Source organism: Aplidium turbinatum, chromosome 17 (assembly GCF_918807975.1).
Source record: "Aplidium turbinatum chromosome 17, kaAplTurb1.1, whole genome shotgun sequence".
NCBI lineage: Eukaryota > Metazoa > Chordata > Ascidiacea > Aplousobranchia > Polyclinidae > Aplidium > Aplidium turbinatum.
The window spans coordinates 12,584,068-12,607,251 of NC_137488.1; the positions used below are offsets into that span (position 1 = coordinate 12,584,068).

General features: G+C 38.9%; 1 protein-coding gene across 2 annotated transcripts; it reads left to right on the top strand.

Annotated features, from left to right (window-relative positions):
• Positions 1-13,998: 13,998 nt before the first annotated feature.
• LOC145786336 (trans-1,2-dihydrobenzene-1,2-diol dehydrogenase-like) lies at positions 13,999-23,116 on the top strand. Of its 2 annotated transcripts, XR_014291287.1 has the most exons (10): positions 13,999-14,178; positions 15,830-15,941; positions 16,782-16,945; positions 17,839-18,007; positions 19,723-19,802; positions 20,926-21,057; positions 21,737-21,905; positions 22,289-22,391; positions 22,487-22,625; positions 22,840-23,116. XR_014291287.1 is itself a non-coding variant. In XM_082597975.1 (9 exons), exons 1-8 carry the CDS (start codon positions 14,080-14,082, stop codon positions 22,603-22,605), a joined length of 1,044 nt encoding a protein of 347 aa, XP_082454101.1. In that variant the 5' UTR covers positions 14,002-14,079; the 3' UTR covers positions 22,606-22,625; positions 22,840-23,116. The 2 variants fall into 2 exon arrangements, 1 of the variants encoding a protein (XP_082454101.1); XM_082597975.1 differs by lacking the exon at positions 22,289-22,391 and having other exon boundaries at positions 14,002-14,178.
• Positions 23,117-23,184: the final 68 nt, after the last annotated feature.

A 23,184-nucleotide genomic window follows, 5' to 3' on the forward strand; every position in this document is an offset into this window, starting at 1 on the left:
TTTGAGTGCGAACTCAGCAGCTCTCGCGGCGGCCTCAGCAGTTCTCGCTTCGGCCTCAGCTCTCTCGGCAGTCTCAGCTCGTATGGCCACAGCTCTCGCGATGGCCTCAGCAGCTCTTGCTTCGGCCTCAACTTGTATCTGGAGCTCCTCTCGTCTTGGCTGCAGGTTAATTTGTGCAACTATTCGTGACGAGCTCCTAGACATCCCAGTGCTTACATTTGAGACGCTATCCTCAGGATTTATATCAGCATCCAACCTATCTGAGAACTCACTTTGTTTTTGTTCGAAGTTATTTTTTAACGAGTTAAATTCGGAATCTACCCTATCAAGAAGTTCTGCCAAAATTGCAGAGTTAAAAATTTTACTCAAAAGAGCATGGAAATGCAGTAATTCCTTCTAAAGTAGATAAGTTAGATCGAAAAATTAACAGTTCTTGCTTATCACTCAAAGAACCTAGGGCTACAGAAAGTTCCCCAATTTGAGTCAAAATATCCCGTCTAAGATGCCGGGCCTCTCGAACTGACTTAGCCTCATCGTTACTGGGTCCATCCCCAGAATGGCCTGCCCGACCGCAAAGAACATCATTGTTCTATATGTAGCCGACCCCTGCAACACTGCTTTATTATTTTATTACGGTTGAATGCCTTCCACGTGTATTCATTGAACTTGAGGTCACCTAACCAGCAGTTTGTCTCATGTAAGTGAATGACTGTGCGAATGGCTTCGTGCTAATAAAAGTTATATATGCACAGATATTACATGGTGTCAGAAGTGAATTGAAGTACTGTATAGCCTACGTAGCTTACAGCATGGATCGAACAGTGCCAGTTCCTGCTCAAATGCAGTGGTCTGATAATATCAGCAAGAATTGGGATAGGTTCATTCAAAGATTTCGCCTTTACGAGAAGTCTCACCCATGTTAAAAGTGAGTGGAGCTGGACGTCTCAACATGACGAAGAGTGTGCCGATCTGAAACGATTGGTATGTTGTGATGGTGTTTTAAAGTTTTTTAATCCCTTATTACCAATAAAAGTTTCAGCTGATGCATCCAAAGAAGGTCTAGGGGCTTGTTTCTTACAAAAACATAACGAAGAATGGCACCCGGTAGCATATGCGGCTCGAGCTACAGTATGCAGCCCGCAGAAACAAGATATGCTCAAATCGAAAAGAAGCTTTTGGCAACATCTTACGCTTGTGAACATTTTCACCAGTACATATATGGACAAAAAATTCTTGTAGAGACAGATCATAAGCCTTTAATTTCTCTGTTTGCTAAACCGTTTAACAACTGCCCTTTACGTGTACACTGTACAAAGATTGATGATCAAGCTGCAGATGTACGACATAGACATAGGGGAAAGTGGTTTAACGTGGACCAGTGTGTAATTTGGACCAGTCCCCTAACCCAAAAAATAAAAATCGTTTTGTCAGTATTTTTGAACAGCTTTTTTGAATGAATTTTTGAATGTCCATAACAGGCTACCAATAAATATGCTACACAAGTGTCAAAAACCATTGGTCGACAACTTGATCTTCCCGAAAATATTGAAGATCAACTGGTCAAACATGTTTTGGAAATGGAGTAAAGATTTTATGGTTTAGGGGCCATAGATTTAAGAAAGCTTGCCTATGACATTGCGTCTGCCAATAATATCAATACCCGCTTCAACAGTGAAAAGGGTCTGGCTGAAAAAGATTGGCATAAGGGATTCTTGAACCGTCATCCAGAAATTTCATTTCGAAGACCTCAAGCAACTTCAGTTGAAATTACATACTCCAATGGTCCAAAATACACACCCCAATGGTCCAAAATACACACCATATGTGTAACTTGGACCAATTTTAAACATTTTTTATTGCTTAATTATTCTGTAATTTTTATTGTATGTGACTTATATTTTCTACACCGGTTTGCAAGTACCTAGACTGTATCTGGGTGAAAAATAATACACATTGACCGGAAGTTGGCTGAGTTGTGCTTATTTTTCTTTAAGGGGTTCAAAATGCACACCTTTCCCCCTATCGCATACACCAGGAAAGCACATGTACGTAGCAGACACCCTGTCGCGCAGTGTGTACATTTCAGAGCCATCGTTATCCATCATGGAGGTGCAGGAGCATGTTGAAATGACTATTGCCAACTTACCGGTAACAGAACGCTTCCTTGTTCAGCTTAGTGACGAAACACTCAAAGATAAACACCTCTCTATTGTGATGAACTATGTGCTCAACGGATGGCCTGCATCCAAACCGCTGTGCGACGATGAGGCCAAAGTGTTATACCTAAAAGCTTGCAAAAGCAATGTTAAAAAAAATTCACGAAGGCCATTTAGGACAAGAAAAGTGTAAAGGTAGAGCACGTGAAGTGATGTTTTGGCCTGGAATTACTCGCGACATAGAAAATGTTGTATCAAGTTGTTCAACGTGTGCGTTATATAATCCTAAACATCAACGCGAACCTTTGCAATCTCATGAATCTTCAAAACTGCCGTTTGAAAAGGTGGGCAATGACTTGTGTAGTATTAATGGCAACAATTATCTTGTGCTGTGTGACTACTATTCGGAATATCCCCAGTGGCGTAGCTAGGGGGGAGGGGGCGGACCGCCCCGGGCGGCACGTCTGGGGGGCGGCACTTTCAGACAGGACGTTTTTTTTTTGTTGATAATGCAAAAGTACACGGAAAATAAAAGCAAACAGAATGGCAACGTTCAAAACAATGGCGTAGCCAAGAGGGAGGAGGGGTTTGGGGGTTACAACCCCCCTTTGGCACGCATGTGACGTCACGATATTGAGAATGATGCTTTCAGTCTCTATGTCTCTAAAACAAAGTTTGCCTAATTTTAAACGAAACTCCATTAAAAGAGCGAGTTTTGCCAATACCAAACATTCAAATATCTCAGCCAGGAATTAGCAACAAGAAAACATAGAGACTTAGCTTTATTAAGTTACCGAAAAATTCCCAAGAAAACATCCCAGCTAGAAAGCTACGTATATTACACGTTGATTTTTGGTTGATTTTAGGTAGTATGGTATCTTAGGTAGAATTCAGGTGTTATTAAGGAGTTTGTGTACACCAACAAAAATTCACTTGTTTGAAAAACATTTTTTTAGAGACATATTTTAGCTATCATTTAGTATGACTAGTGTGTAAATATGATTCTAGAAGTTTTATCAGGGATTATTTTGTGAAAATAACTCTTGCAAAAATAACACGTGTTTTCCACGTATATTACACGTGTTCAAAATCCTATGATTATTTAACTAATTTTTAAGGTATATAAGGTAAAATCACACCCAGAAGAGGGCATACAAAAGAGAAAAAATGTTTACCCCAGCAGAAGGATGTTTTACCGGAATTTTTTGTATGTTGATTATATGTTGTTTCCACGTGTATTGCACGTTTCCATCTGTTGAAAAGTAACACGTGTTTTCCACGTATATTAAACGTGTTGAAGTTCTTTCGTTCATTTGGGCAATTTTTAATCTGTGTTAGGTAAAAATACCTCCCAAGGACGGTATAAACAGAAAGAATTCTCCACTCAAGTGGATTGGTGTCAACCACGCTCCTCCGCATTTTTTAGGATATAAGTTAGATTATGTGTTTTTGTAGGTGTCTTTACACGTTTTTATTACGTTATGTAAAAAGGAAACTTCATGACATTTTTTAGTCGCAAATTAATGTGATCTTTTAACGATAGTTCTTAGTGTAAATTTAAGTGGTCTCGCTTACTGATATTAAAAAATTACTTACTAAGGTTTGGTACAGTAGCCACTACAAGTCGAAATTCTGCCACTAAAAATGACTAGAATGAAACCGCCAACCAATCATAAGCTCCGGTTTAAGTGACGTAAAAATGGCGAAAAGAAGATGATAGAAAGCAAATTAAGTGATGGATTTTTTGTCAGCTGGTTGGCTTAGGGGTTAAGGTTAGGGCTAGAAAGTAGTCATTTCATTGACGCGGGTTCGATTCCCACCACTGCTATTTCTCTTTTTCTTCTCTAATTCCAAATAAAGTTCAAAACAAGCATTAACTCTCCGAATGAGTGCTAGAAGGGTCACAATTGGACAGTAGCCTCTTATAACAATATGTGTTATACAAATGTGTTAAATAAATACAAATGTGTTAAATTGTTGATTTCAGATACGGTACGCGGAAATTAGGTAGAATGTGGGTGTAAAAACACGTAAAATGCACCCCCAAATATACGTGTAATACACGTGAAATAGTGTCGACACTTATACGTGTATTATACGTGAAAATTAACGTATAATTCACGACCCAAGGAACGTAGAATCTACGTGTCAGATACGAGAAAATTAGGTGTAATGCGGGTGTAAAACACGTAAAATCCACCACCAAATATACGTGTAATTCACGTGAAATAGTGTCGACACGTATGCGTGTATTATACGTGAAAATTAACGTATAATACACGACCCAAGGAACGTAGAATCTACGTGTCAGATACGAGGAAATTAGGTGTAATGCGGGTGTAAAACACGTAAAATCCATCACCAAATATACGTGTAATACACGTGAAATAGTGTCGACACATATGCGTGTATTATACGTGAAAATTAACGTATAATACACAACCCAAGGAACGTAGAATCTACGTGTCAGATACGAGGAAATTAGGTGTAATGCGGGTGTAAAACACGTAAAATCCACCACCAAATATACGTGTAATCATAGCCGTACGAGACCAAACCATTTTGGGGGGGCAGAAAGTAATTTGCCCAAATGTGCACGCTTTTATAGAAATTGCCCAAATATAATGTATGCGGTGCATGATAACAGTGAAAAAGCAACATAACAAGATCACCAGCATTGGCGTAGCCAGTAATTTTGAAAGGGGGGGTTTGGGGGGTTTGAGGGCGTGTTTTGCTTATTACGATACCCAGCAGCGGGGGGTCTGGGGGGCCTCCCCCAGAAAATTTTGAAAAATTACTTTGAATTTGGTGCATTCTGAGAGTATTTTCAACAAAAATGTGGTTATGAATATTCCTGTAAAATGGTGCTGTCCGGTGGCATAGCAAAAGGATAAGATCATGTTTTCTTCAGTATTTTTCGGAAATAAAGCTACAATTCTCAATGTTTCCTTGTTGCTAATTCCTGGCTGAGATATTTGAATATTTGGTAATGGCAAAACTCGCTCTTTGCAATACCCAGCCCCCCCCCCGGCTACGCCACTGATCACCAGCTAGCTAGAATTTCTTACCAAAGTAATCAAGATAGAACAACTGAATTCATCTTTGAAGAGCATGGTAAGTAGGAGTAACAAATATTGTTTTACACATCACAAATAATAAACAAGGCCACTTAAATATTCAGTTGTGATGTCATAAAAGACTCAGAAAAATAAACATTGCAGGAAACCGGCTCAGGGTGACCATGCGGATTCAGAAAAAAGTAATTAAATGTAATAAAACACAGACATACCGTACTACTTCTGTTCAAATAAACTTTGTTCAATCAATTAAAGTAGTTTTGATGATACGAATTTTAGTACAAAAATAAAAAGGTCTGGCAGCACTACTTCTAAAAATATGGTTAGGCCAGGTAATTTGATGACAAAAATAACTAAGTTTAATATGTTCTAAGTTTGCATACAGACGGTGACGTAGGATTCAAAGAAACCAATTAGCCTAACAGTATGTATTTACATTGATTCAATGTCTGAATATTGAATAATATTCAATCGTCGGATTTGCAGAAGGCGTCGTTGGATTTTCAAAAAATCGCCGAATAGGAAACTCGCCGAATAGTAGCAGAACCTTTTATGAAAGTAACCAAACAAAGCTAAGCAATACCTTAACATTACAGTACTTTTAACAGGTATAACATGTTTTTGTTAAATGTTGTGGTGTTGCTTAGCTATGTCCATTTATGGTTGAAAAAGTACTGTGACCTTCCCACCCGAATTGTTTTGTAAAAGTAGGCTATTCACCAGATTTATATAAATTCCTATTTTGTAGTTGCCCAAATCAAGATTATTCATTTATGGATAGGCTATTATGAAAAAAATTAAAGACGTTGTAAATTTTGATGCCGAGGCAACTGCATCATGCCAATTTGGGCAGTTTTATAAATAGGCCTAGACTATGATGAGATAATTTCATATTTTTGTTGCCCAAATCTAAACGATACAGTTATGTAAATGGGAAAAATTAATGAATTTGTTCATTTTGGGGAAACTGCCTCACGCTAATTTGGGCAGTTGCATAAACAGAACATAAACAGACAGTTTCATCAAATAATTTCATGTTTTTAGCTGCCCAAATCAACACGATGCATTTGTGAAAATTAATAAAATTACCTTTATAGCAAATTTTGTGTTTTGATTTGGGCAGTTTCACAAAAGTATTAGAGACATATTTTGGTGGCTGCCCAAATTGGCATGATGCAGTTGGTTAAATGCATTTCGTACTATAGTTTGATCACCATGCAATACAATACATCAATACGGGTGTGCCAAATGAAAATTTTGCGGCACATTTTTTGTGCAAATAAGAGGCTGTACTTAGTTTGATAGGTAAAATATATTAATTTATAGTTTTTCTTAATTCATGCAACTTTGTTGCTTTTTATATAGCAATTTTTGCCCTAATAATTTTAAGATTTTGCCCGGATTCGCGACGTTTTGAAACAACAGGGGGGCGGCTGCCCCCCCTGCCCCCCTCGCTCGTACGGCTATGCGTGTAATACACGTGAAATAGTGTCGACACATATGCGTGTATTATACGTGAAAATTAACATATAATACACGACCCATGGTACGTAGAATCTACGTGTAATACACGTGAAATTTCTAGCTGGGATGATCATATCCTTTTTCTATGCCACCGGACAGCACCATTTTAAAGGAATATTTATACTAGGGGATTTATACCCACATTTTTGTTGAAAATGCTCTCAGAATGCACCAAATCCAAAGTAATTTTTCAAAATTTTCTGGGGGAGGCCCCCCAGACCCCCCGCCGCTGGGTGTCGTATTTGGCGAGGACGCCGACGGGCTTCGCCCGCCGGCCCTTAACCCCCCCTTTTCAAAATTACTGGCTATGCTACTGGTTCAAAACATACAAAAAATCCACTTTCAGTCAATTAAAAAAATTTCATTTTCACATGCTTTTTCTTGAAGGGGTGGCAAAATCTGAATCCGCCCCGGGCGGCACATTCCCTAGCTACGCCACTGGATATCCCGAAGTGTGCAAGTTACAAAATACTTCATCGCAATGTGTGATTTCACATTTAAAAGAAATATTTTCTCGCCATGGTGTTCCTACATGTGTTTTTTCCGACAGTGGCCCACAATTTTCCGATTATCTCTTTCAAGCGTTTGCTCAGACGTGGAATTTTCATCACGAAACCTCTAGCCCGTATTACGCCAGATCGAACGGCTTAGCCGAGCGAACAGTTCAAACTGTTAAAAATTTATTGAAAAAGTGTCTGTTGTCTGGTCAAGATGTAATGTTAGCACTGCTCATCTATCGATCTACGCCATTAAAATGTGGCTCATCTCCTTCGCAGTTGCTTATGGCTCGGCGCTTGCGTAGTAACTTGCCCATGTCTGATGCATTGCTTCAATTTAGTGTTGTAAATCGTCCTTTTGCATTGGAAAAGCAGAAGCAAAAATTGTATTATGATCAACACACAAAGTCTCTACCCAATCTACAAAAAGATGATCGAGTTCGATTATTCGATTTTAACGTACCTGGTCTCAAAAAGGTGTTATTTTAAAAATGGTTGCCCCAAGATCCTATGAAGTTAAATTGAACAACGACGTAATTTGCAGGAGAAATCGTTGTCATATCCGAAAAGACTACAATTATGATGATGATTTATCCAATGTGTTACCTTTATCGCCGCCTTTTATTTCGTCTGATCAACCCAGTAACGTGATTTTACCTCGACGTTCAAATCGAAGTGTAAAAGCTCCGAACAGATTAATTGAAACAACGTAAACTTGGGTCACGGGTGAAGCCCAAAGTTTATTAATACTTGCTCAACTGCAGGGCAAGATAGTAGTGGAGCCAACAATCCAGTAGGCGACATTTCTAATAAGTTATATTTTTTTCTCTTTGTATTGTACATTATCTTTTTCTTACAATTACTATTATTTGCTTCATTTTTTTGTTGGGGAAGATGTTCTATATGTAGCCGACCCAGGGCCGGATTTAGCTGATGGGGGGCCCGGGGCACTTTTAGATCGGGGGGCCCCCGTGTAAAAAAAAATTTTGCGCCTACGGCGCGGAAAAACCATCTCTACGTCTACAGTAGCACCAGTCCAGTACTGCACAGTATTTTGCAGAAACTTTAAAGGTCAAAAGGAATAAAATAATACAAAATCACATTTTTTTCCTCATGGGGGGCCCTTCAAAAGTCGGGGGGCCCGGGGCAACTGCCCCCTCTGCCCCCCCCTAAATCCGGGCCTGAGCCGACCCCTGCAACACTGCTTTATTATTTTATTACGGTTGAATGCCTTCCACGTGTATTCATTGAACTTGAGGTCACCTGACCAGCAGTTTGTCTCATAAAGTGAATGACTGTGCGAACGGCTTCGTGCTAATAACAGTTCTATATGCACAGATATTACAATCATCAGGCTTAAACTTAGTCGAGTCGACGGCGGTCGGGTCCTTGTCGCCACCGAGTGTAGACATATTAAATGTTGGGGCTAAATTTAACAATTAAAAAACTAAGTTACACCAACACACAAAATATTAGGCTACAGTAGTTATAAAAAACTTAACTGCAAAGACCGTAAAAATACAAAAAGAATTTAAATTCACAGTACTGTAGTTGTAGGGGTAGGCTATATGAAGTCCTACCACTTCTGGATACTTCCAATCTAGGCTATTGAAAGTTCCACAAAACTTGCTTGGATTCGTCCATTTGAATCTTCAAGCACAGATCGATTGTCTTTAATTTTCTTTCTTGCCAATGAATGTCAATGTTGTTTTTCTTCAGAACCAACAAAGAAAGCGTCTTTAATTTTTAGCTTGAAGTTGTTTGGTATCAACTGAGAAGAAACGTCTTTAATTTTCTTTTGTGCTTCTAGAACTGACAACAACACGTCTTTATTTTTTCTTTGTGCTTTAAGTTTTTCTGTAGCCTACCAACTAACAAGAACGTCTTTATTATTTATGGTTACAAAGGTAAACCATAATCTCTTTGAGGGAAAATTGTAACATAAAGTTCCTGGATCCGTTCGTCTGTATGCAATGACCAAAAGAAACACTCTTCTGAAAACGTCTATTCAAGAATTGTATTTCTGTAAAAATAGCCCCAAGGCTGTCGAAGAATGATGCAACACCATACCCACTAAAACTTGTCACTACAATACAAATTACTGTGATAAAGACGGAAATTTCGTCTAGTTGGTAAACACAAACAAAACCGTTTTAATATGCGACCAACTTTTCAAGCAACAATTTTAAGAATGACGAGAATAGACCGCAATCTTCCAAACGCACGTAACCATCTTCTGTGACGTAATAATGATAAGCATTATGAAGCTATTCAAGCACCTGTTAAATTTGGCTTACAAAATATCTCGTAATTCAAGATTTAACGATGATGTAATGTTTCAACAGGTGTGACAAAGGTGATGCAATCTTTGCTTATTTCTAGCAAGTCCATGAAGTAAGACGTCAGGTTCAGTAGACAACGGTTTTATGTGACGTTTGATTTGTACAGAGATTGTCCGTAACAACGTTAACCAAATCAGCAAATCAATCAGCAAATCAAATCTTTTTACATTGACTCAACACCTGCAGACGTTGAATCAATGTAAAAATCACTGAATTGCTCGCTGAGTAGGATACGCAAGGATCGTTTAAACAGGGGTGGGCAAACTTTTTGTATTGAGGGCCACAGTTGAAAAAATGTTGCAGCCGGGGGGCCGCACACTCTCATTACAAAGTAGGAAAGTTTACCAGGTGTGTAAATAAACGCATATTCACATTAAACACAATTTTTGTAATTCACACTCAGTTACGTTTAAAACTATGCAATCATCTTCACAAAACTTAATGAGACTTGTGCAGCTGTTCACAGTTTTTCACTATCTTCTGTAAATTGGGAGCAAGTTTGCTGGTAGATATCCTCATAACATCATGCAAGTTGGTGTCTTTCAGCAAAGACCTGTTCTTCGACTTGTTTATTTTTAAACAAGAAAATGCTTGTTCGCATATGTATGTGGATCCAAACAGTGTCAAAAACTCAGCAGCAAAGTTTTTAAAGTTTGGAAACAAATCGTCAGATAATGACTTGTAAAAGTCAGGCAGTGAATCTGACTTAAAATTCTCTTTCAAGTCATTATTTGCTTGCAAGTCCAGCAGTTCCAGCTGTAAATCCTCAGGAACCGAGTAAACTTCTGTAGTGAATGGAGAGCTGAGCATATTAAACTGCGGTTTCAGGTTTTTTTAAGTCTTGGAACCTTCTGCCGAATTCGATAGCCAAGGTATCCAACTGAACTTTATACTTTGCTGCAAGTTCACCAGAAGTTTTTGCTTCTTTCAGCAAAGGAAAGTGACAAAACCTGTTGTTACCAGTTTTAATTAAAACAATAAGTGATGAGTAGGAGTTTCTGCAAGTGCCGGCGGGCCGCATAAAATGGTCTCGCGGGCCGCATGCGGCCTGCGGGCCGTAGTTTGCCCACCCCTGGTTTAAAATACTCTATAGTGAGACAACATGTGTCGTGATGCAAGGTGATAAACGTTATCGCGGAGTATATAGAACTCTTTCTTTCATTTAAGGATAGATTTTGACAACTCAGATTGCGGAAAAAAGTCTAAATAACAAGACTACGCTTGAAGCGATTTCATTTTTATCAAACTTAAAACGCCTATTCGAACCAAATTAAAAAAAATTGCATCGAAATACTGCTCGTCGTCGTCGTCTGAGCTTCTGGGGCCGAGGGTCTATCCTTTTACCACCCCAGATTCACGATGTTCCCGGACTACACTGGAAGGCTGCTAGAGAGCAGCCAGTCTCCGATACCGAAGTCACCCGCATGCCATGTGGACCATTTTCATAATTATCATCTTCACTACATTTTTCATCATTCATGATCATCAGTGTAATATCATGCTCAAATAATAAGTTAATTAATCTAAATTCCTGTACCCATCAGTTATCAATTCCTATTCAATATCACACCACTGTCGTTGCTGCGAACACTCCATTTTACTTAAAACGATGCACTGTACATAGTATTTTGTATATGTAATATGTTTAATATGTAAATAATATGTAATATGTTTAATATGTAATAATATACCGTATGTTCATTGTTTATTCTTGAATGCTCGTGTTGTTGATTTTTCTTTTTTATATTGGTTGTAAGGTTCAGTCGTCCCCGCATGGTTTCATTAACTGGCACACCTCCAGTTGCTTTTAGGTATGTGGAGCCAACTGGTTCTTCCAACTAATTCATCTACCTTAAACTGTTAGGTTTGGTGGCCGTACTTAATTTAAATTCGTGTACGTAACCTTTAAATTTGCATCGCATGCACGTTTTAAACTTTTGTAGTTTTGCCACCTTTTCCTTTTGTTGGTTTTGTTCCCGTTCACTATTTGTAACTTTATCATTGTTGTTGTTTTCCGACAAAGAAAAATAAATTGAATTGAATTGAAAAAAAAAAAAATTGAATTGAATTGAATCATCCATGACGCGCAGACCTTCCACTCCGTTAGGTGGCTTGAAAATGGTACAGTCATTGATGATGTGGTCTGCGGTCTGTTCCTCGGCACCACATTCACAGGAGGAGGAAGAAGCCATTCCCCATTGGTGCATGGTTGAGCGGAAAAGCCCGACGCCCGTACGGAGACGGTTGAGGCGCACCCATGCCTGTCTCTGTAGTGTCAGGCCGATGGAGCGTGTGTCCTCGGCGTCGGGGATGAATGAATGGAGTCTGGTGGTGCTTGACTTCCATTCAGAATTCCATTTTATTTATGGTCCGCTCAAGTAGCCGCAGAGATGTCTTGTTCATCAGCTTCGTTGATCAGAAGCCGAGCGGCTGGCACGAATGGGTGTCTTGATTTCAGTCGACGGGGGTGCCCGTTTGGGAAGGCAGAGATCTTGTGGTGGAGAAGATTGTAATAGGCTCCAGTGCTCGTCGACCGAGGGACAGAGTGGCTTCTTCGCGACGAAGCTCAGCAGGTTGAATGCCAGCGAGAATGGGGAGATTGTCCAATGGTGTGGGACGCAGGCATCCGGTCACTGTGCGCAGGGCGCTGTTTATGGCAGTGTCGATGTTGTGGCAGTGAGCACTGCAGCACCAAACAGGTGCACAGTACTCTGCAGAAGAGTAGACAAGGGCTAAGGCTGCTATTCGCAAAGTGTCAGCCCTCGCCCGCCAGCCTGAGCCTGCCAGGCGCTTCAGTAAGCCTGGTGCAGCGCGGGATGTCAGTTTCTTGAGCAGTGACACCAAATGGTGGCGGTATGTGAGCGATCTGTCTATAGTGGTTAGGTAGGAGGACAGAGGTTTCCGTTGTTGTGGACATATAGCTCACGATCAGCTTCCCGATTGTGGAGGTGGAAAGCTGCTGCCACAGTTTTGGTTTCGCTGAGCTTCAGTCGCCAGTTCTGGAGATAAGCTGAAATGGTTTGCATGTCCTGGCTCAAGGTGTCTTCTAGATTTTCCCACGGCTTTGTGGAGTGGAGAATTGCCAGATCGTCCGCATATGCGTATTTTGCGGAGACCGTGGTTGGCAGGTCGTGGGTGTAGATGTTGAAAAGAAGTGGAGCCAGGACCGATCCCTGTGGGACGCCATTTTTCAGGCGTCTCAGTCTGCTTCGCCGTGGATTGCCGGTGGTGAGGGTGAAGCTTCGATTCCTGACAAGTTCCATAATCATATGGACCATATGTCGGTCAGGAAGCAGGCGAAGCAGCTTGTAAGTAAGGCCGCGATGCCATAGCCTACAGTATCGTAGGCAGCTGTGAGATCTAGAAAGACAGCGCAATACTAAGAAGCGCAATACTAGAAAGACAACAACAATACTAACACACGAATTCAATGCAAGATACACAAATTGGCGATGGACAGATCACATGATATGCACTTTGCACAACACAAAACACTAACTAGTTAAAGATGTCCAATTCTGCAGTAAAACGTTGTATGGTGTGCAATATAGCCTAGCATACGCCTAAGCAAACATCACGCGTTTTTCCCAAAACAAAGGAGGCCCGTAGTGAAAGGGGGGCCCGGAATGACTCTTCGTACCCCTAGTAAAAATTTCTCTCAGAGGCCCTGGTTCGAGATACGCTCTCTCGAGGCATGCGCTCTCGGAGTATGCGCTTGAGCAATGCATTTTCAATTCTGCTCTCCATTCATTGGCATCTAGTGGGTGGAATAATTCCCCAGCAACAACATTTCAACAATCGGAAACTTCACTCTGCCGATGTCGGTAACCAGCCCAACGTCAAAAGCCTCTATAAGTATGCGAAACTATCGGGAATAACCTATCAAGGCTTTGTCAGTCCGAGGATAGATTCAAACTGGCTTGCACGCATGCATTTGTGTATTACAACGTTTCTTATGAATCTCTGGATTCAAAACCAAACTAAGAAATAACCATGGCGGCCAACCTACAGTCCTGCACAGGCCATGCCCACGTAGGCTGCAAGCTTCAAATTGACTCGAAGCCGATCTGCTAGTAGACAAAATTAAAAGTATAAGTTGATAGTTTGATTAGTTGTTAATTAACATAGTTTTTGTGTATATTTTATGTGATCTTGAGCTAAGTTTGTGGAGGGGTTTTGCGTTATTGTTTCTATGCATGTGGCAACTCTAGTATAGGCAAATTGTGAAATTTCTAATTTTGCACTTTGCAGTGATTTGATTTGAGATTCAGTTTCAGTTTATTTTTATTTCTGTTTCTGACTATCACAGCGAATAACAATATATGTCTAACATGGCACGAGTAACATAACATAGCATGGCACGAGTCGGAAAACTTCTACTCTGACGCTACCGGTTCCTGCCATATGTATAAATTTCAGCTTTTTTTAGGAAAATATTTGGTATTAAAACTGTGATATACATTACGCCCAATACATCAGTGTCATGATGGAAGGATTGCTGAGATGGGGAATTTGTTGTGCTGGAAGAGTTTGCCATGATTTTGTTGTTTGTCTGAATTCGCTACCAAAAAGTGAGCACAAGGTGAAATAAGTTGTTATTTTTTTGTGTGCATTCATAAGCTTTAGTGATTGATTTGATCTTTATCCTCGGACTTGGATAGCTTCTTTGAGAGCTTGATCCTGGCAGTTTCGCATGCTTGTAGAGGCTTTGAACCACTGATGCAAACCTGGTCACTGAGATTGACGGAGTGAAGTTTCTGATTGTTGTTGCCGGAAAATTATTCCATCCACTTGATGCCGCTGAATGGAGAACAGTCCTGGAATACGTTGCTCAAGTGCACACCCCGAGAGCCGAACCAGCGCCACTTGATCTTTAGTCGAGCGCGTAACCATTAAGCTAACAAAATGTAAGCTACAGTATATAGCCTACTGTAATATTGTCATAGAGTAGCCTATATTATAATGTATATACATACATACCGTCTGTATAATATTATATAATTACATACCGTATGCATTATAGTGTACGGTATACTGGTAGCTGGTGTACAAGTCTTTGCCCTGGTAAGTGGTTATAAATGTTATGACATGAACATACTTCAAAGATTTCAATCAACCAAGACATATAGGGTGAAGTTAGTGGACAGTTTTCTATCATCCTTAGGTGAAGTGTATGAACAATAAAGCAAAGGTAAAGTAGTTTCACCCTATATTTTTAGTCGATTCTCATGAATGACATTGTGGTATTTTGGCCAGGGTGGAGACTTGTACACCAGCTCTGTATACTCTACATTCTTTGAAGCAAGCTAATCTAATGCCATGCACATATTTTAATCAATGCAGTATAGGCTCAGTTAGCAACTTCCTTTTTTAGGAAGTGGTTATATCTGCGGCGACATACAATTGCAAGCTGCACACAATAACACGTTTAGAATTATTTGCCTATGCAAAATTCCAGTCTTGTAACAACATCATAGATGCAGCCACTTTTTATTTAATATATCCTATTCAAAAAATTTTTCAAATAAAAATACTGGCACTCGAAATCTAATCAAAGCTATTAAATGGTTTTATGTGTTGCAATTTTTGAACAAGAAAAGAAATAATTGAATATCGTATTTTAACTTGCGTTGTTTTCTTCTGGCTTCCACTATAAACATACTAATGCATACTTCTGGCAAATAGTGGAGCTTCTTTTTCTTCGTCGTATGAGCTGTCTTCTTCCGGACTATATGTTTGGGCATGAGGTCATCAGCCACTCGACAGTCTCATCATCCAGGGCCTTCAGACCAAGCGTTCCATGTGGTGGTTGATGCATTAGGCAGTCATGGACGACATTGTCTACTGTCTGGTCTGTGGCACCACACTCGCATCCTGGTGAGGGAGCCAGGCCCCATCTGCACATGTCTGAACGAAAGCGACCGACGCCGGTTCATAGGCGGTTAAGCCGGACCCACGCAAGTCTTGCGAGGGACATTCCCGGAGGGTGGGGATCGATGTCGGGTAGGAAATCACGGAGTCGGGAGGTGTTGTTTTGCCACTCTGTGTTCCATGTGTAGCTGATGTCATGTTACTAAAGCTTTTTGTTGTTTTATTAGAAAGTGAATGTGTATTGTTTTAGCTTGTAACAATATATACCTTGTGGAACTTTTTTATTCTACAAAGGCCACAAGCATTAATCATCTGAATGATCAAATGGATGTTCCTATAATTTGGCCCACTTGCACTTTTAGGTTGTTGCTGTAGCTGCCAGAGATCATGAAAAAGCGCAAACTTTTGCAAAGGCTCATTCCATACCAGCGTTTTATTCTGATTACATAGATTTGACAACCGATCCAGACATTGGTAATTTAGTTATAAAGTTGCTTTAATTTTTACATATATACTGTACGGGTCTGATACTATTCGGTGAGTCCGATTCGGTGAATCCGATTCGGTGAGTCTGATTCGGTGAGTTCCTAACTTCTAACCCCTAACCCTAAAACGGCAATGATAATTAGGCTACGGTACCCCATAATTTAAAAAAAAAATTGAAAAAATCCCCCGTTAAAGGATCGGACTCACCGAATCGGACTAACCGAATCGGACTCACCGAAACGGGCCATTCCGATACTGTACATACAAAGCATTGTAGGTTATTGGTCAACTACTAAAAGTTAAAAATCAACAAAATGTTATTGGAAAAGTGCTTACTTGTACCATCTGTCAGTCTTGCCTTGACTTACTTGGTGATGAAGTTCAAAAGTTTTATAATTCATAAGTTTCTGGTTGACTAGGGTACTTAGTTATTGTCATACAATAAAAAGTTATTTTAAGATAATATGCAACTTGAAACAGTGGATGCTATAAGCTATATATAATTGCTTTGCATTGAGCATTGTTATCAACAAGAGCATTATCTAAAATAGATTTTATTTTACAAATTTATGATGTTCTGAGTTTATCAGTTTTTATTATATTTGTTTCTGAATTATTATTGGTGAAAGCTAAAACTATTGAGCAGCTTATTATTAAAAAATAATAAAAAGGAACTGCTCAAACTTTGACCTAAACAGTCAAAAACGAAGAGCTTTAAATTGATGTCTTAAATTTCAAGTATTTTTTTTTTCATGTTAATTCAAATAAATTTCAATTAACCCTTATGATGTGGAAAGTATTCATATTTAGTTTGTTTTTGCTTTACAGATATAGTGTATATTGGGGCAATACACACAGAACACTTCAAGCTTGCAAAGATGATGCTAAACGCTGGAAAGCATGTTCTTTGTGAAAAGCCCATCTGTGTCACTGCTGCTCAGACAAAGTCACTTTTTGCCTTCGCGAAATCAAAGAACCTTTTCCTCATGGAGGTTTTTAGTTTGATCAATCTTTAATAACAGAATGCAAAGCTGTATGTAAAGCTTTCTCATATGTTTGAACTGTCGTATATTTTTAATAATATGGAATTTAGATGTTTTTGAAGTTATGTGTAAAAAGTAACATCTTGAGTTTGTATTGTATGTTTATGTATAGTACTATTCTATTCAGTGTATGGTATAGTATATAATTACATATATTCAATATATTTTATGCAATTTCGGCATTTTATGAGCTAGTGCAGTTGTGTGCAACTCTTTTTGATAGTAGGTCAAATACGGTTAACTGGATATTAATCTATTACCACGATGGATCACATAGCCCAGTGAACTTTTACCACTTACTTGAAATTCTGATGTATCATGTATACTATATATAATCATGTTGTTTACTTTAGAAACTTTTAAAACTGCTAGAGTGCTGGCAGTTGTGCTTAGTCTTAAATAAAAAGTTTTGGTCATGAAACCTATGACATGGTTATTGATTAAACATAACGACTTTTATGTATACATAAAATTAGTTAATGACTGGTCAAATCTTTGTAAAATTGTATTACTACATTCTCTTTATTTGCTAATTCCTGCAATTAGATTGTTATGAGTGCCTGTGGACATATCATATAAGTCATCCATTGATATAAGGTTAAAAAAGTTAACTCCAGTCGCTTATGTATTTTATGATTGACAGTCAGGGAAATAAAAGAGGTGGGAATTACTTGCAAGAACCGCACTAAACTTATGTTTTAATTTGCACATTCCTGGGCTCCTAGCACATTTGGTTGTGATGTGTTGTAACCCTAGTTTTCTGCACACATAGCATGAAAAACCGATGTTTAGCAGCGTCGGCTATATTTGTTTACTAACACAATAACAACACTTCGATATAGGGATTTTGGAGTCGTTGCTTTCCTGCTTATCAAAAGATACAAGATCTGATAAAATCCGGTGTCATCGGAGAAGTACGCAGTGTGTTTGCTCAGTTTGGTAAATGTTATACAACCCTCAGGGAAAGAATGCGATACAAAGAAACTGCCGGTGGTGCCTTGTTTGATATAGGTAAGACCGTAAGTTGCTTGTGTAATGTGTATATACTCCAGGGATTTTTTGGGTTTTATTGTTTTTTTTTAAAAAAGATGCAAAAAAAGGTAGATTCATGCTTATTTCACCTCAAAACTACTTTTTACGAATGAAGTGCCTTTTACTCACAGTACATGCTGGCTGCTGCGCCTGGATGTAACAACGTGATCTGTGGCGGCCTCAAACGCAAGAAGAAGACAGTACATGCTTGCATAACTCAATAAAATAATACACTAGGGCTGTTGTTGCTTGAATGTTGCATCATCCATTAATTTCAAGATCAAGTTGGATGTTGCATCATCCACTGATTTCTATACCAAGTTGATGCTACCGTGGTAGAAATCACATTATTGCATCATTTGCTTTAGATTTGAAGGCAAGGAGCATTTATGCCATCATGTTTAAATATTTTTTATCGTTTGTATATATATTATATATAGTAATGGATGAGCAATTGAGCGATTGCGTGGCCAATGGCCATTTAGGCAAATGCTCTGAAACAGCCATGCGTTAGAATCCAGAATCTGTAATTGGTAAATAGCCTCCTAAATTGCATTTCACATCATATATACAGACTACAGTAGAGTAGTACTTTCACCAGTTTAACTATAAGGCCTTCTTGCATAAATGGTTTTAGTGTAGTATACACAAAGTGGCATTACTTGATTTTTGTGTACTGTACAATATCCACTGCGTTTTCAGTTTACTCTTGGAAATTTACTTCACAATCACATCCTTAAGTCCTAATTTGAAGTTTGTTTTAAGTGTCTTGTAGTGTTTTTGTTCACTTTTTTAATTTTCTAATAAAAAGTGGACAAATATGATGCTCTGGGTTTTTTTAAGTGTTTTTTTTTGGGTCGGGTAAAATACCGACAACCCTGATATACTCTGTGCGGTTACTTCGTAAGAAATAGTATCAGATTTATCATAAAATGTTGTAACTGTTTACGTGTCAGACTACCGAGCATGGTTATTCTGAAGTGCGGTATTTGAACGGTGGTATTGAGCTCGTTTTCCAAATAATACGATGCTGTTTAGAATCCTGGCTTAAGTTGGTTGTTGAAAAAACAGTACACCTTGTCCTCCACTCAGGATGTGATAAATTGGGTGGGCGTAGCGGGTCTGCTACTATTCGGTGAGTCCGATTCGGTGAGTTCCTAACCTCTAACCCAAACCCCTAACCCTAAAACGGCAATGATAATTAGGCTACGGTACCCGACAATTAAAAAAGAAAATCCCCCGTTAAGGGATCGGACTCACCGAATCGGACTCACCGAAACGGGCCATTCCTGGGCGTAGCCGTTATTAGTGCCAAAGGCTTAGTATAATGAGAACCATATCTTTTCACCTCTGATGCTTAGTATTGAGTACGGGAATCACCTTTATTTTTCTTGTAACTTAGGAGAATCTATTTCCCTTGTGGGACTGTGAATGTTAAATTATTTTCAACCATTTCTTGTTATTGATACTTGAGCAATGAGCAGTTGACACCCTTGTGCTATTTCTGTAAAATTAACTTTAAACCAGACCAGCTGCCAATATTTAACCTTATCAACAACTTGTAGTGTATTTTGTGTATTTGGATGCTATATTTTTGGTCGTTTGTGCTAAACATACCTCAACTTTATTACGTTGTGTTGTATCATGGTGGAATTGCATGATTTTTATTTCCATAACACCTGATGACATTACAGGTGTCTATGCTCTTCAGTTTGTTCAGTTTGTATACAACGTGCCTCCCATTGAACAGTACTCCCATGGATCGCTTTTGGAGGTATATGACTAATATATCGAGTTTAAACGACGCAGTATTTGTGATCTAAAATGTGTTTTTTGTTTTCATGGCTCTTACTTTTACTAGTTTTCGAGTTAAATTCATAATTCTGGCTTGCTTTCACATTTTAAACTCCTCAACGTCTTGCGCACAGCCGTTTTACTAAAAAGTTATAGTGCATTCCAAATAACTATGTTACGAATGGAGCGGTTATTTTGCACCAATGTTCTGCAACTCTGTAAGGTAAGTTGCAGTTGTAACAAGGCTAAGACTTTATGAAATTACAGTTATATATACAGTAGGCCTATATAAAACAAATCCTTTAACTTTGCGAATAGTCTTCAGTTTTGTAAAAGCAGCAACTAATTACGTTCAGCTCAATTTCAATCCTGTTTACCGTGTTGATATTTTATGATAGAGATTAGAGAACCTATTTTTTACGTCGTTGATTTTTTTCCTTCGCATTTATACACCAGACTCCACTTTCTGTTTTTCTATTAGGTGGCTAACCGCTGGTTGAAACCACCAGAGCTCCATGGCATATTAAATGGATAACGTAAAAAATTGTCTACTACATTGAAAGGATCAGCCATTTTCAGTGCCAAAACAAAAATGGCTTGCTTTAACGGGTCTGCTACTATTCAGCGAGTCCGATTCGGCGAGTCCAATTCGGCTAGTCCGATTCGGCGAGAGCCCTTTTCGGCGAGTTCCCTATTCGGCGATTTTTTGAATTTTTTTTTTAAATTATCGGTTACCGTAGCCTAATTATCATTGCCGCTTTTACATCGTTTTAACGTCGCTAAACGTTGAAATAAGACTCCAACCCCTAACCCTTACCACAAACCTAACCCCAAATCCTAACCTCTAACCCCAACCCCTAAAACGGCAATGATAATTAGGCTACGGTACCCAATAATTTAAAAAAAAAATTCAAAAAATTGCCGAATAGGGAACTCGCCGAAAAGGGCTCTCGCCGAATAGGGCACTCGCCGAATCGAACTAGCCGAATTGGACTCGCCGAATCGGACTCACCGAAACGGGCCATTCCGTGCTTTAACCAAGTTTGCATTTTTAAAACTGAAATCAATACAAATTTCCGCTAAACTTGTCAAGTTTCTTTCAGGAGTCTGGAGTGGATTCACAGTGCGACATATTTTTAAGATACCCAAACAATTGTACAGCCTCCATTAGCACGTCTTTGTTGGCTTACCTCTCCCGGGAAGGGACGATTTGCGGAACAAAAGGAATAATAAAGGTATGAAGCTCAGTGTTAGGGTAGTCTCTAATAAATCATTTGTTTTTCACTACTGTTGACAGTTTTGATATATTTTTCTGGTCTAAATAAGCTAACTTGTCTTGTAAACATGCTAATAATCTGCATTTATTGCGACGTTCGTCTACCTGACATGACTGACTTCTTTAAGAAATCATTGCTTCTGGTGATGACCTCTTGTTTGCCATATTTTGCAATGCAAAACCGTGTAGCCGGTTGTTCGAATTTTTCGCTGTTGAAATGAAGCGTTAAACTATTATTGACATACAAAACAAAGTAACTTCAACGGTTTACACAAAGAAATGCAACTTAATTAAAATAAACTCGAACGTTTTTGACACGTAGCCTACTTGTGTTCTCACCAGGAATTACTTTAAATCTGCAATATTAAATTAATTAAATAGGAAATATCAGAAATATACATAAAAATGAGAATTAGTAGATAAATCTGACTATGCACTGTAACGACACTCCGGACTAAAAAGCACAAACTCTATAGTGATATAAGAATGATTACGAGTAAACAACAGGGCGGAAAAAGTGTTATTTCTTGAAAAGACAGTTCCAAACGAAAGTTTTGCTAAGAAACTTGGTCAAAATAAATCTCTTCGTAACAATATTCCGATTTTTTAAAATCTCTCTAACAGATATTCTACTGCAGGTGTGCTATCCGTTCTGGTGCCCTACTAGGCTCGAAGTTTCCGTTGACTACGGAGAAGCTGAAGTCTACGAATTTCCTTTGCCTGCCGTTCCCGATGGGAAATTAAATTTTAAAAACAGTGAAGGTTTTGTCTACGAAGCAATAGAAGTAAGAAAGTGCATTTTGAACGGTAAGTTGCATGGCCTCGGCTCATTTGATATTTCATCTCAGTGGAAAGCAAAGTTATTAGAAAGGATATTGATCTTCCCACTGATGTACTTCAAGCGCTTATGTTTCAAAACTAATTTCCACTCGACGCTTGTAAGTTGCAAAAACAACCAGTTCTTGTTTGCATCATTTTAAGTTTTTTAAGACTTTTAATGACTGGACTGGGCCTATGCACTGTTGTGAATTTTACCACCAAACTAAATTTATTTATGTTTTTCCAAATTCCTGCACTCTTATGCGTTGGGCTAACTGCACCAAGTGTTAGCTTATCCGAGAAACTGTTTGCCTGGTGGAAATAAGACACCAATGAATTCGATTCTAACATATATCTCCAATTTCATTCAGCGGGACCCAATGGTTGCAGTAATTCACAGATAATAACAAGCGTAAACTTCACTTTGTCAAACTCGGTGACCAGGCCTGCGTCAGTTGTGCAAAGCCAGCACAGGTATGCTAAGCTGCCAAAATTAAGCTTTCAAGCAGGCATTCCTAGTCGAAAGATAGCTGCAATCCATATCAGCTCTCAACTTTTATTATTTTCAGGTTTAACCGAGTCACCCCTGGTGACACCAACGGCCAGTATCGAGGTATCGGAGATCATTAACAACGCAAGACTGGAACTAGGATATACATTGCCACAAGATAAAGAACAACCATCCTGATTTTTAATTCACATGTTATGGTATGCGTAAAGGCTATTTGAGTTTTTGGCATTGAAAGGCTACCGTGCTAAATTTGCATTTTTTATACGGTAATTCTTATTCTGAAACCAATGCTAACCATTTTTGAACTGCTTTTTCTTTTTGGACAATTAGCTAGTTTTAACTTAGCGTACTTCGTATTTCCCATTCAACTCAGTTTAACTCTTAATATTTAAGTTTGTTCTGTTCTTGCAGCTTGGCACGGGTGATCGAACAAGTTCAGCTACCAGTCGGCTTACTTTGAAGCATGACAGCTTCTAACAGACTCAAGTGTTTGCTGCTACTTTAATTGCTATAGTTTTGTTTCACATTTGTGTTACTCGTAACGTTTTACTTTTTGTGCACATGGCTTGCTGAAGTGAAATGCGTAATGAAAATGCTTTGTTCTAAAGCTTGTGTGGATCTTGCTACAAGATCTCTTTGCCGCACAAGGGTCTATTTGAACCAGAAACAAACAGTAATTGACAATGTGCCTGTTGGAGTGTTGGTGTGTCTTCTGTCAGTTGGATAGCCGAAGTCTTACCATAACTGGTGTAGTCT

Bases quoted from the DNA above. Each gene is read 5' to 3' on its own strand.
- LOC145786336 (XM_082597975.1), top strand. From the start codon at position 14,080: ATGATGGAAGGATTGCTGAGATGGGGAATTTGTTGTGCTGGAAGAGTT. The intron at 14,179-15,829 runs GTGAAATAAGTT...TTGCACTTTTAG, and splicing joins TACCAAAAAGTGAGCACAAG to GTTGTTGCTGTAGCTGCCAG. The intron at 16,946-17,838 runs GTTTTTAGTTTG...ACTTCGATATAG, and splicing joins AGAACCTTTTCCTCATGGAG to GGATTTTGGAGTCGTTGCTT.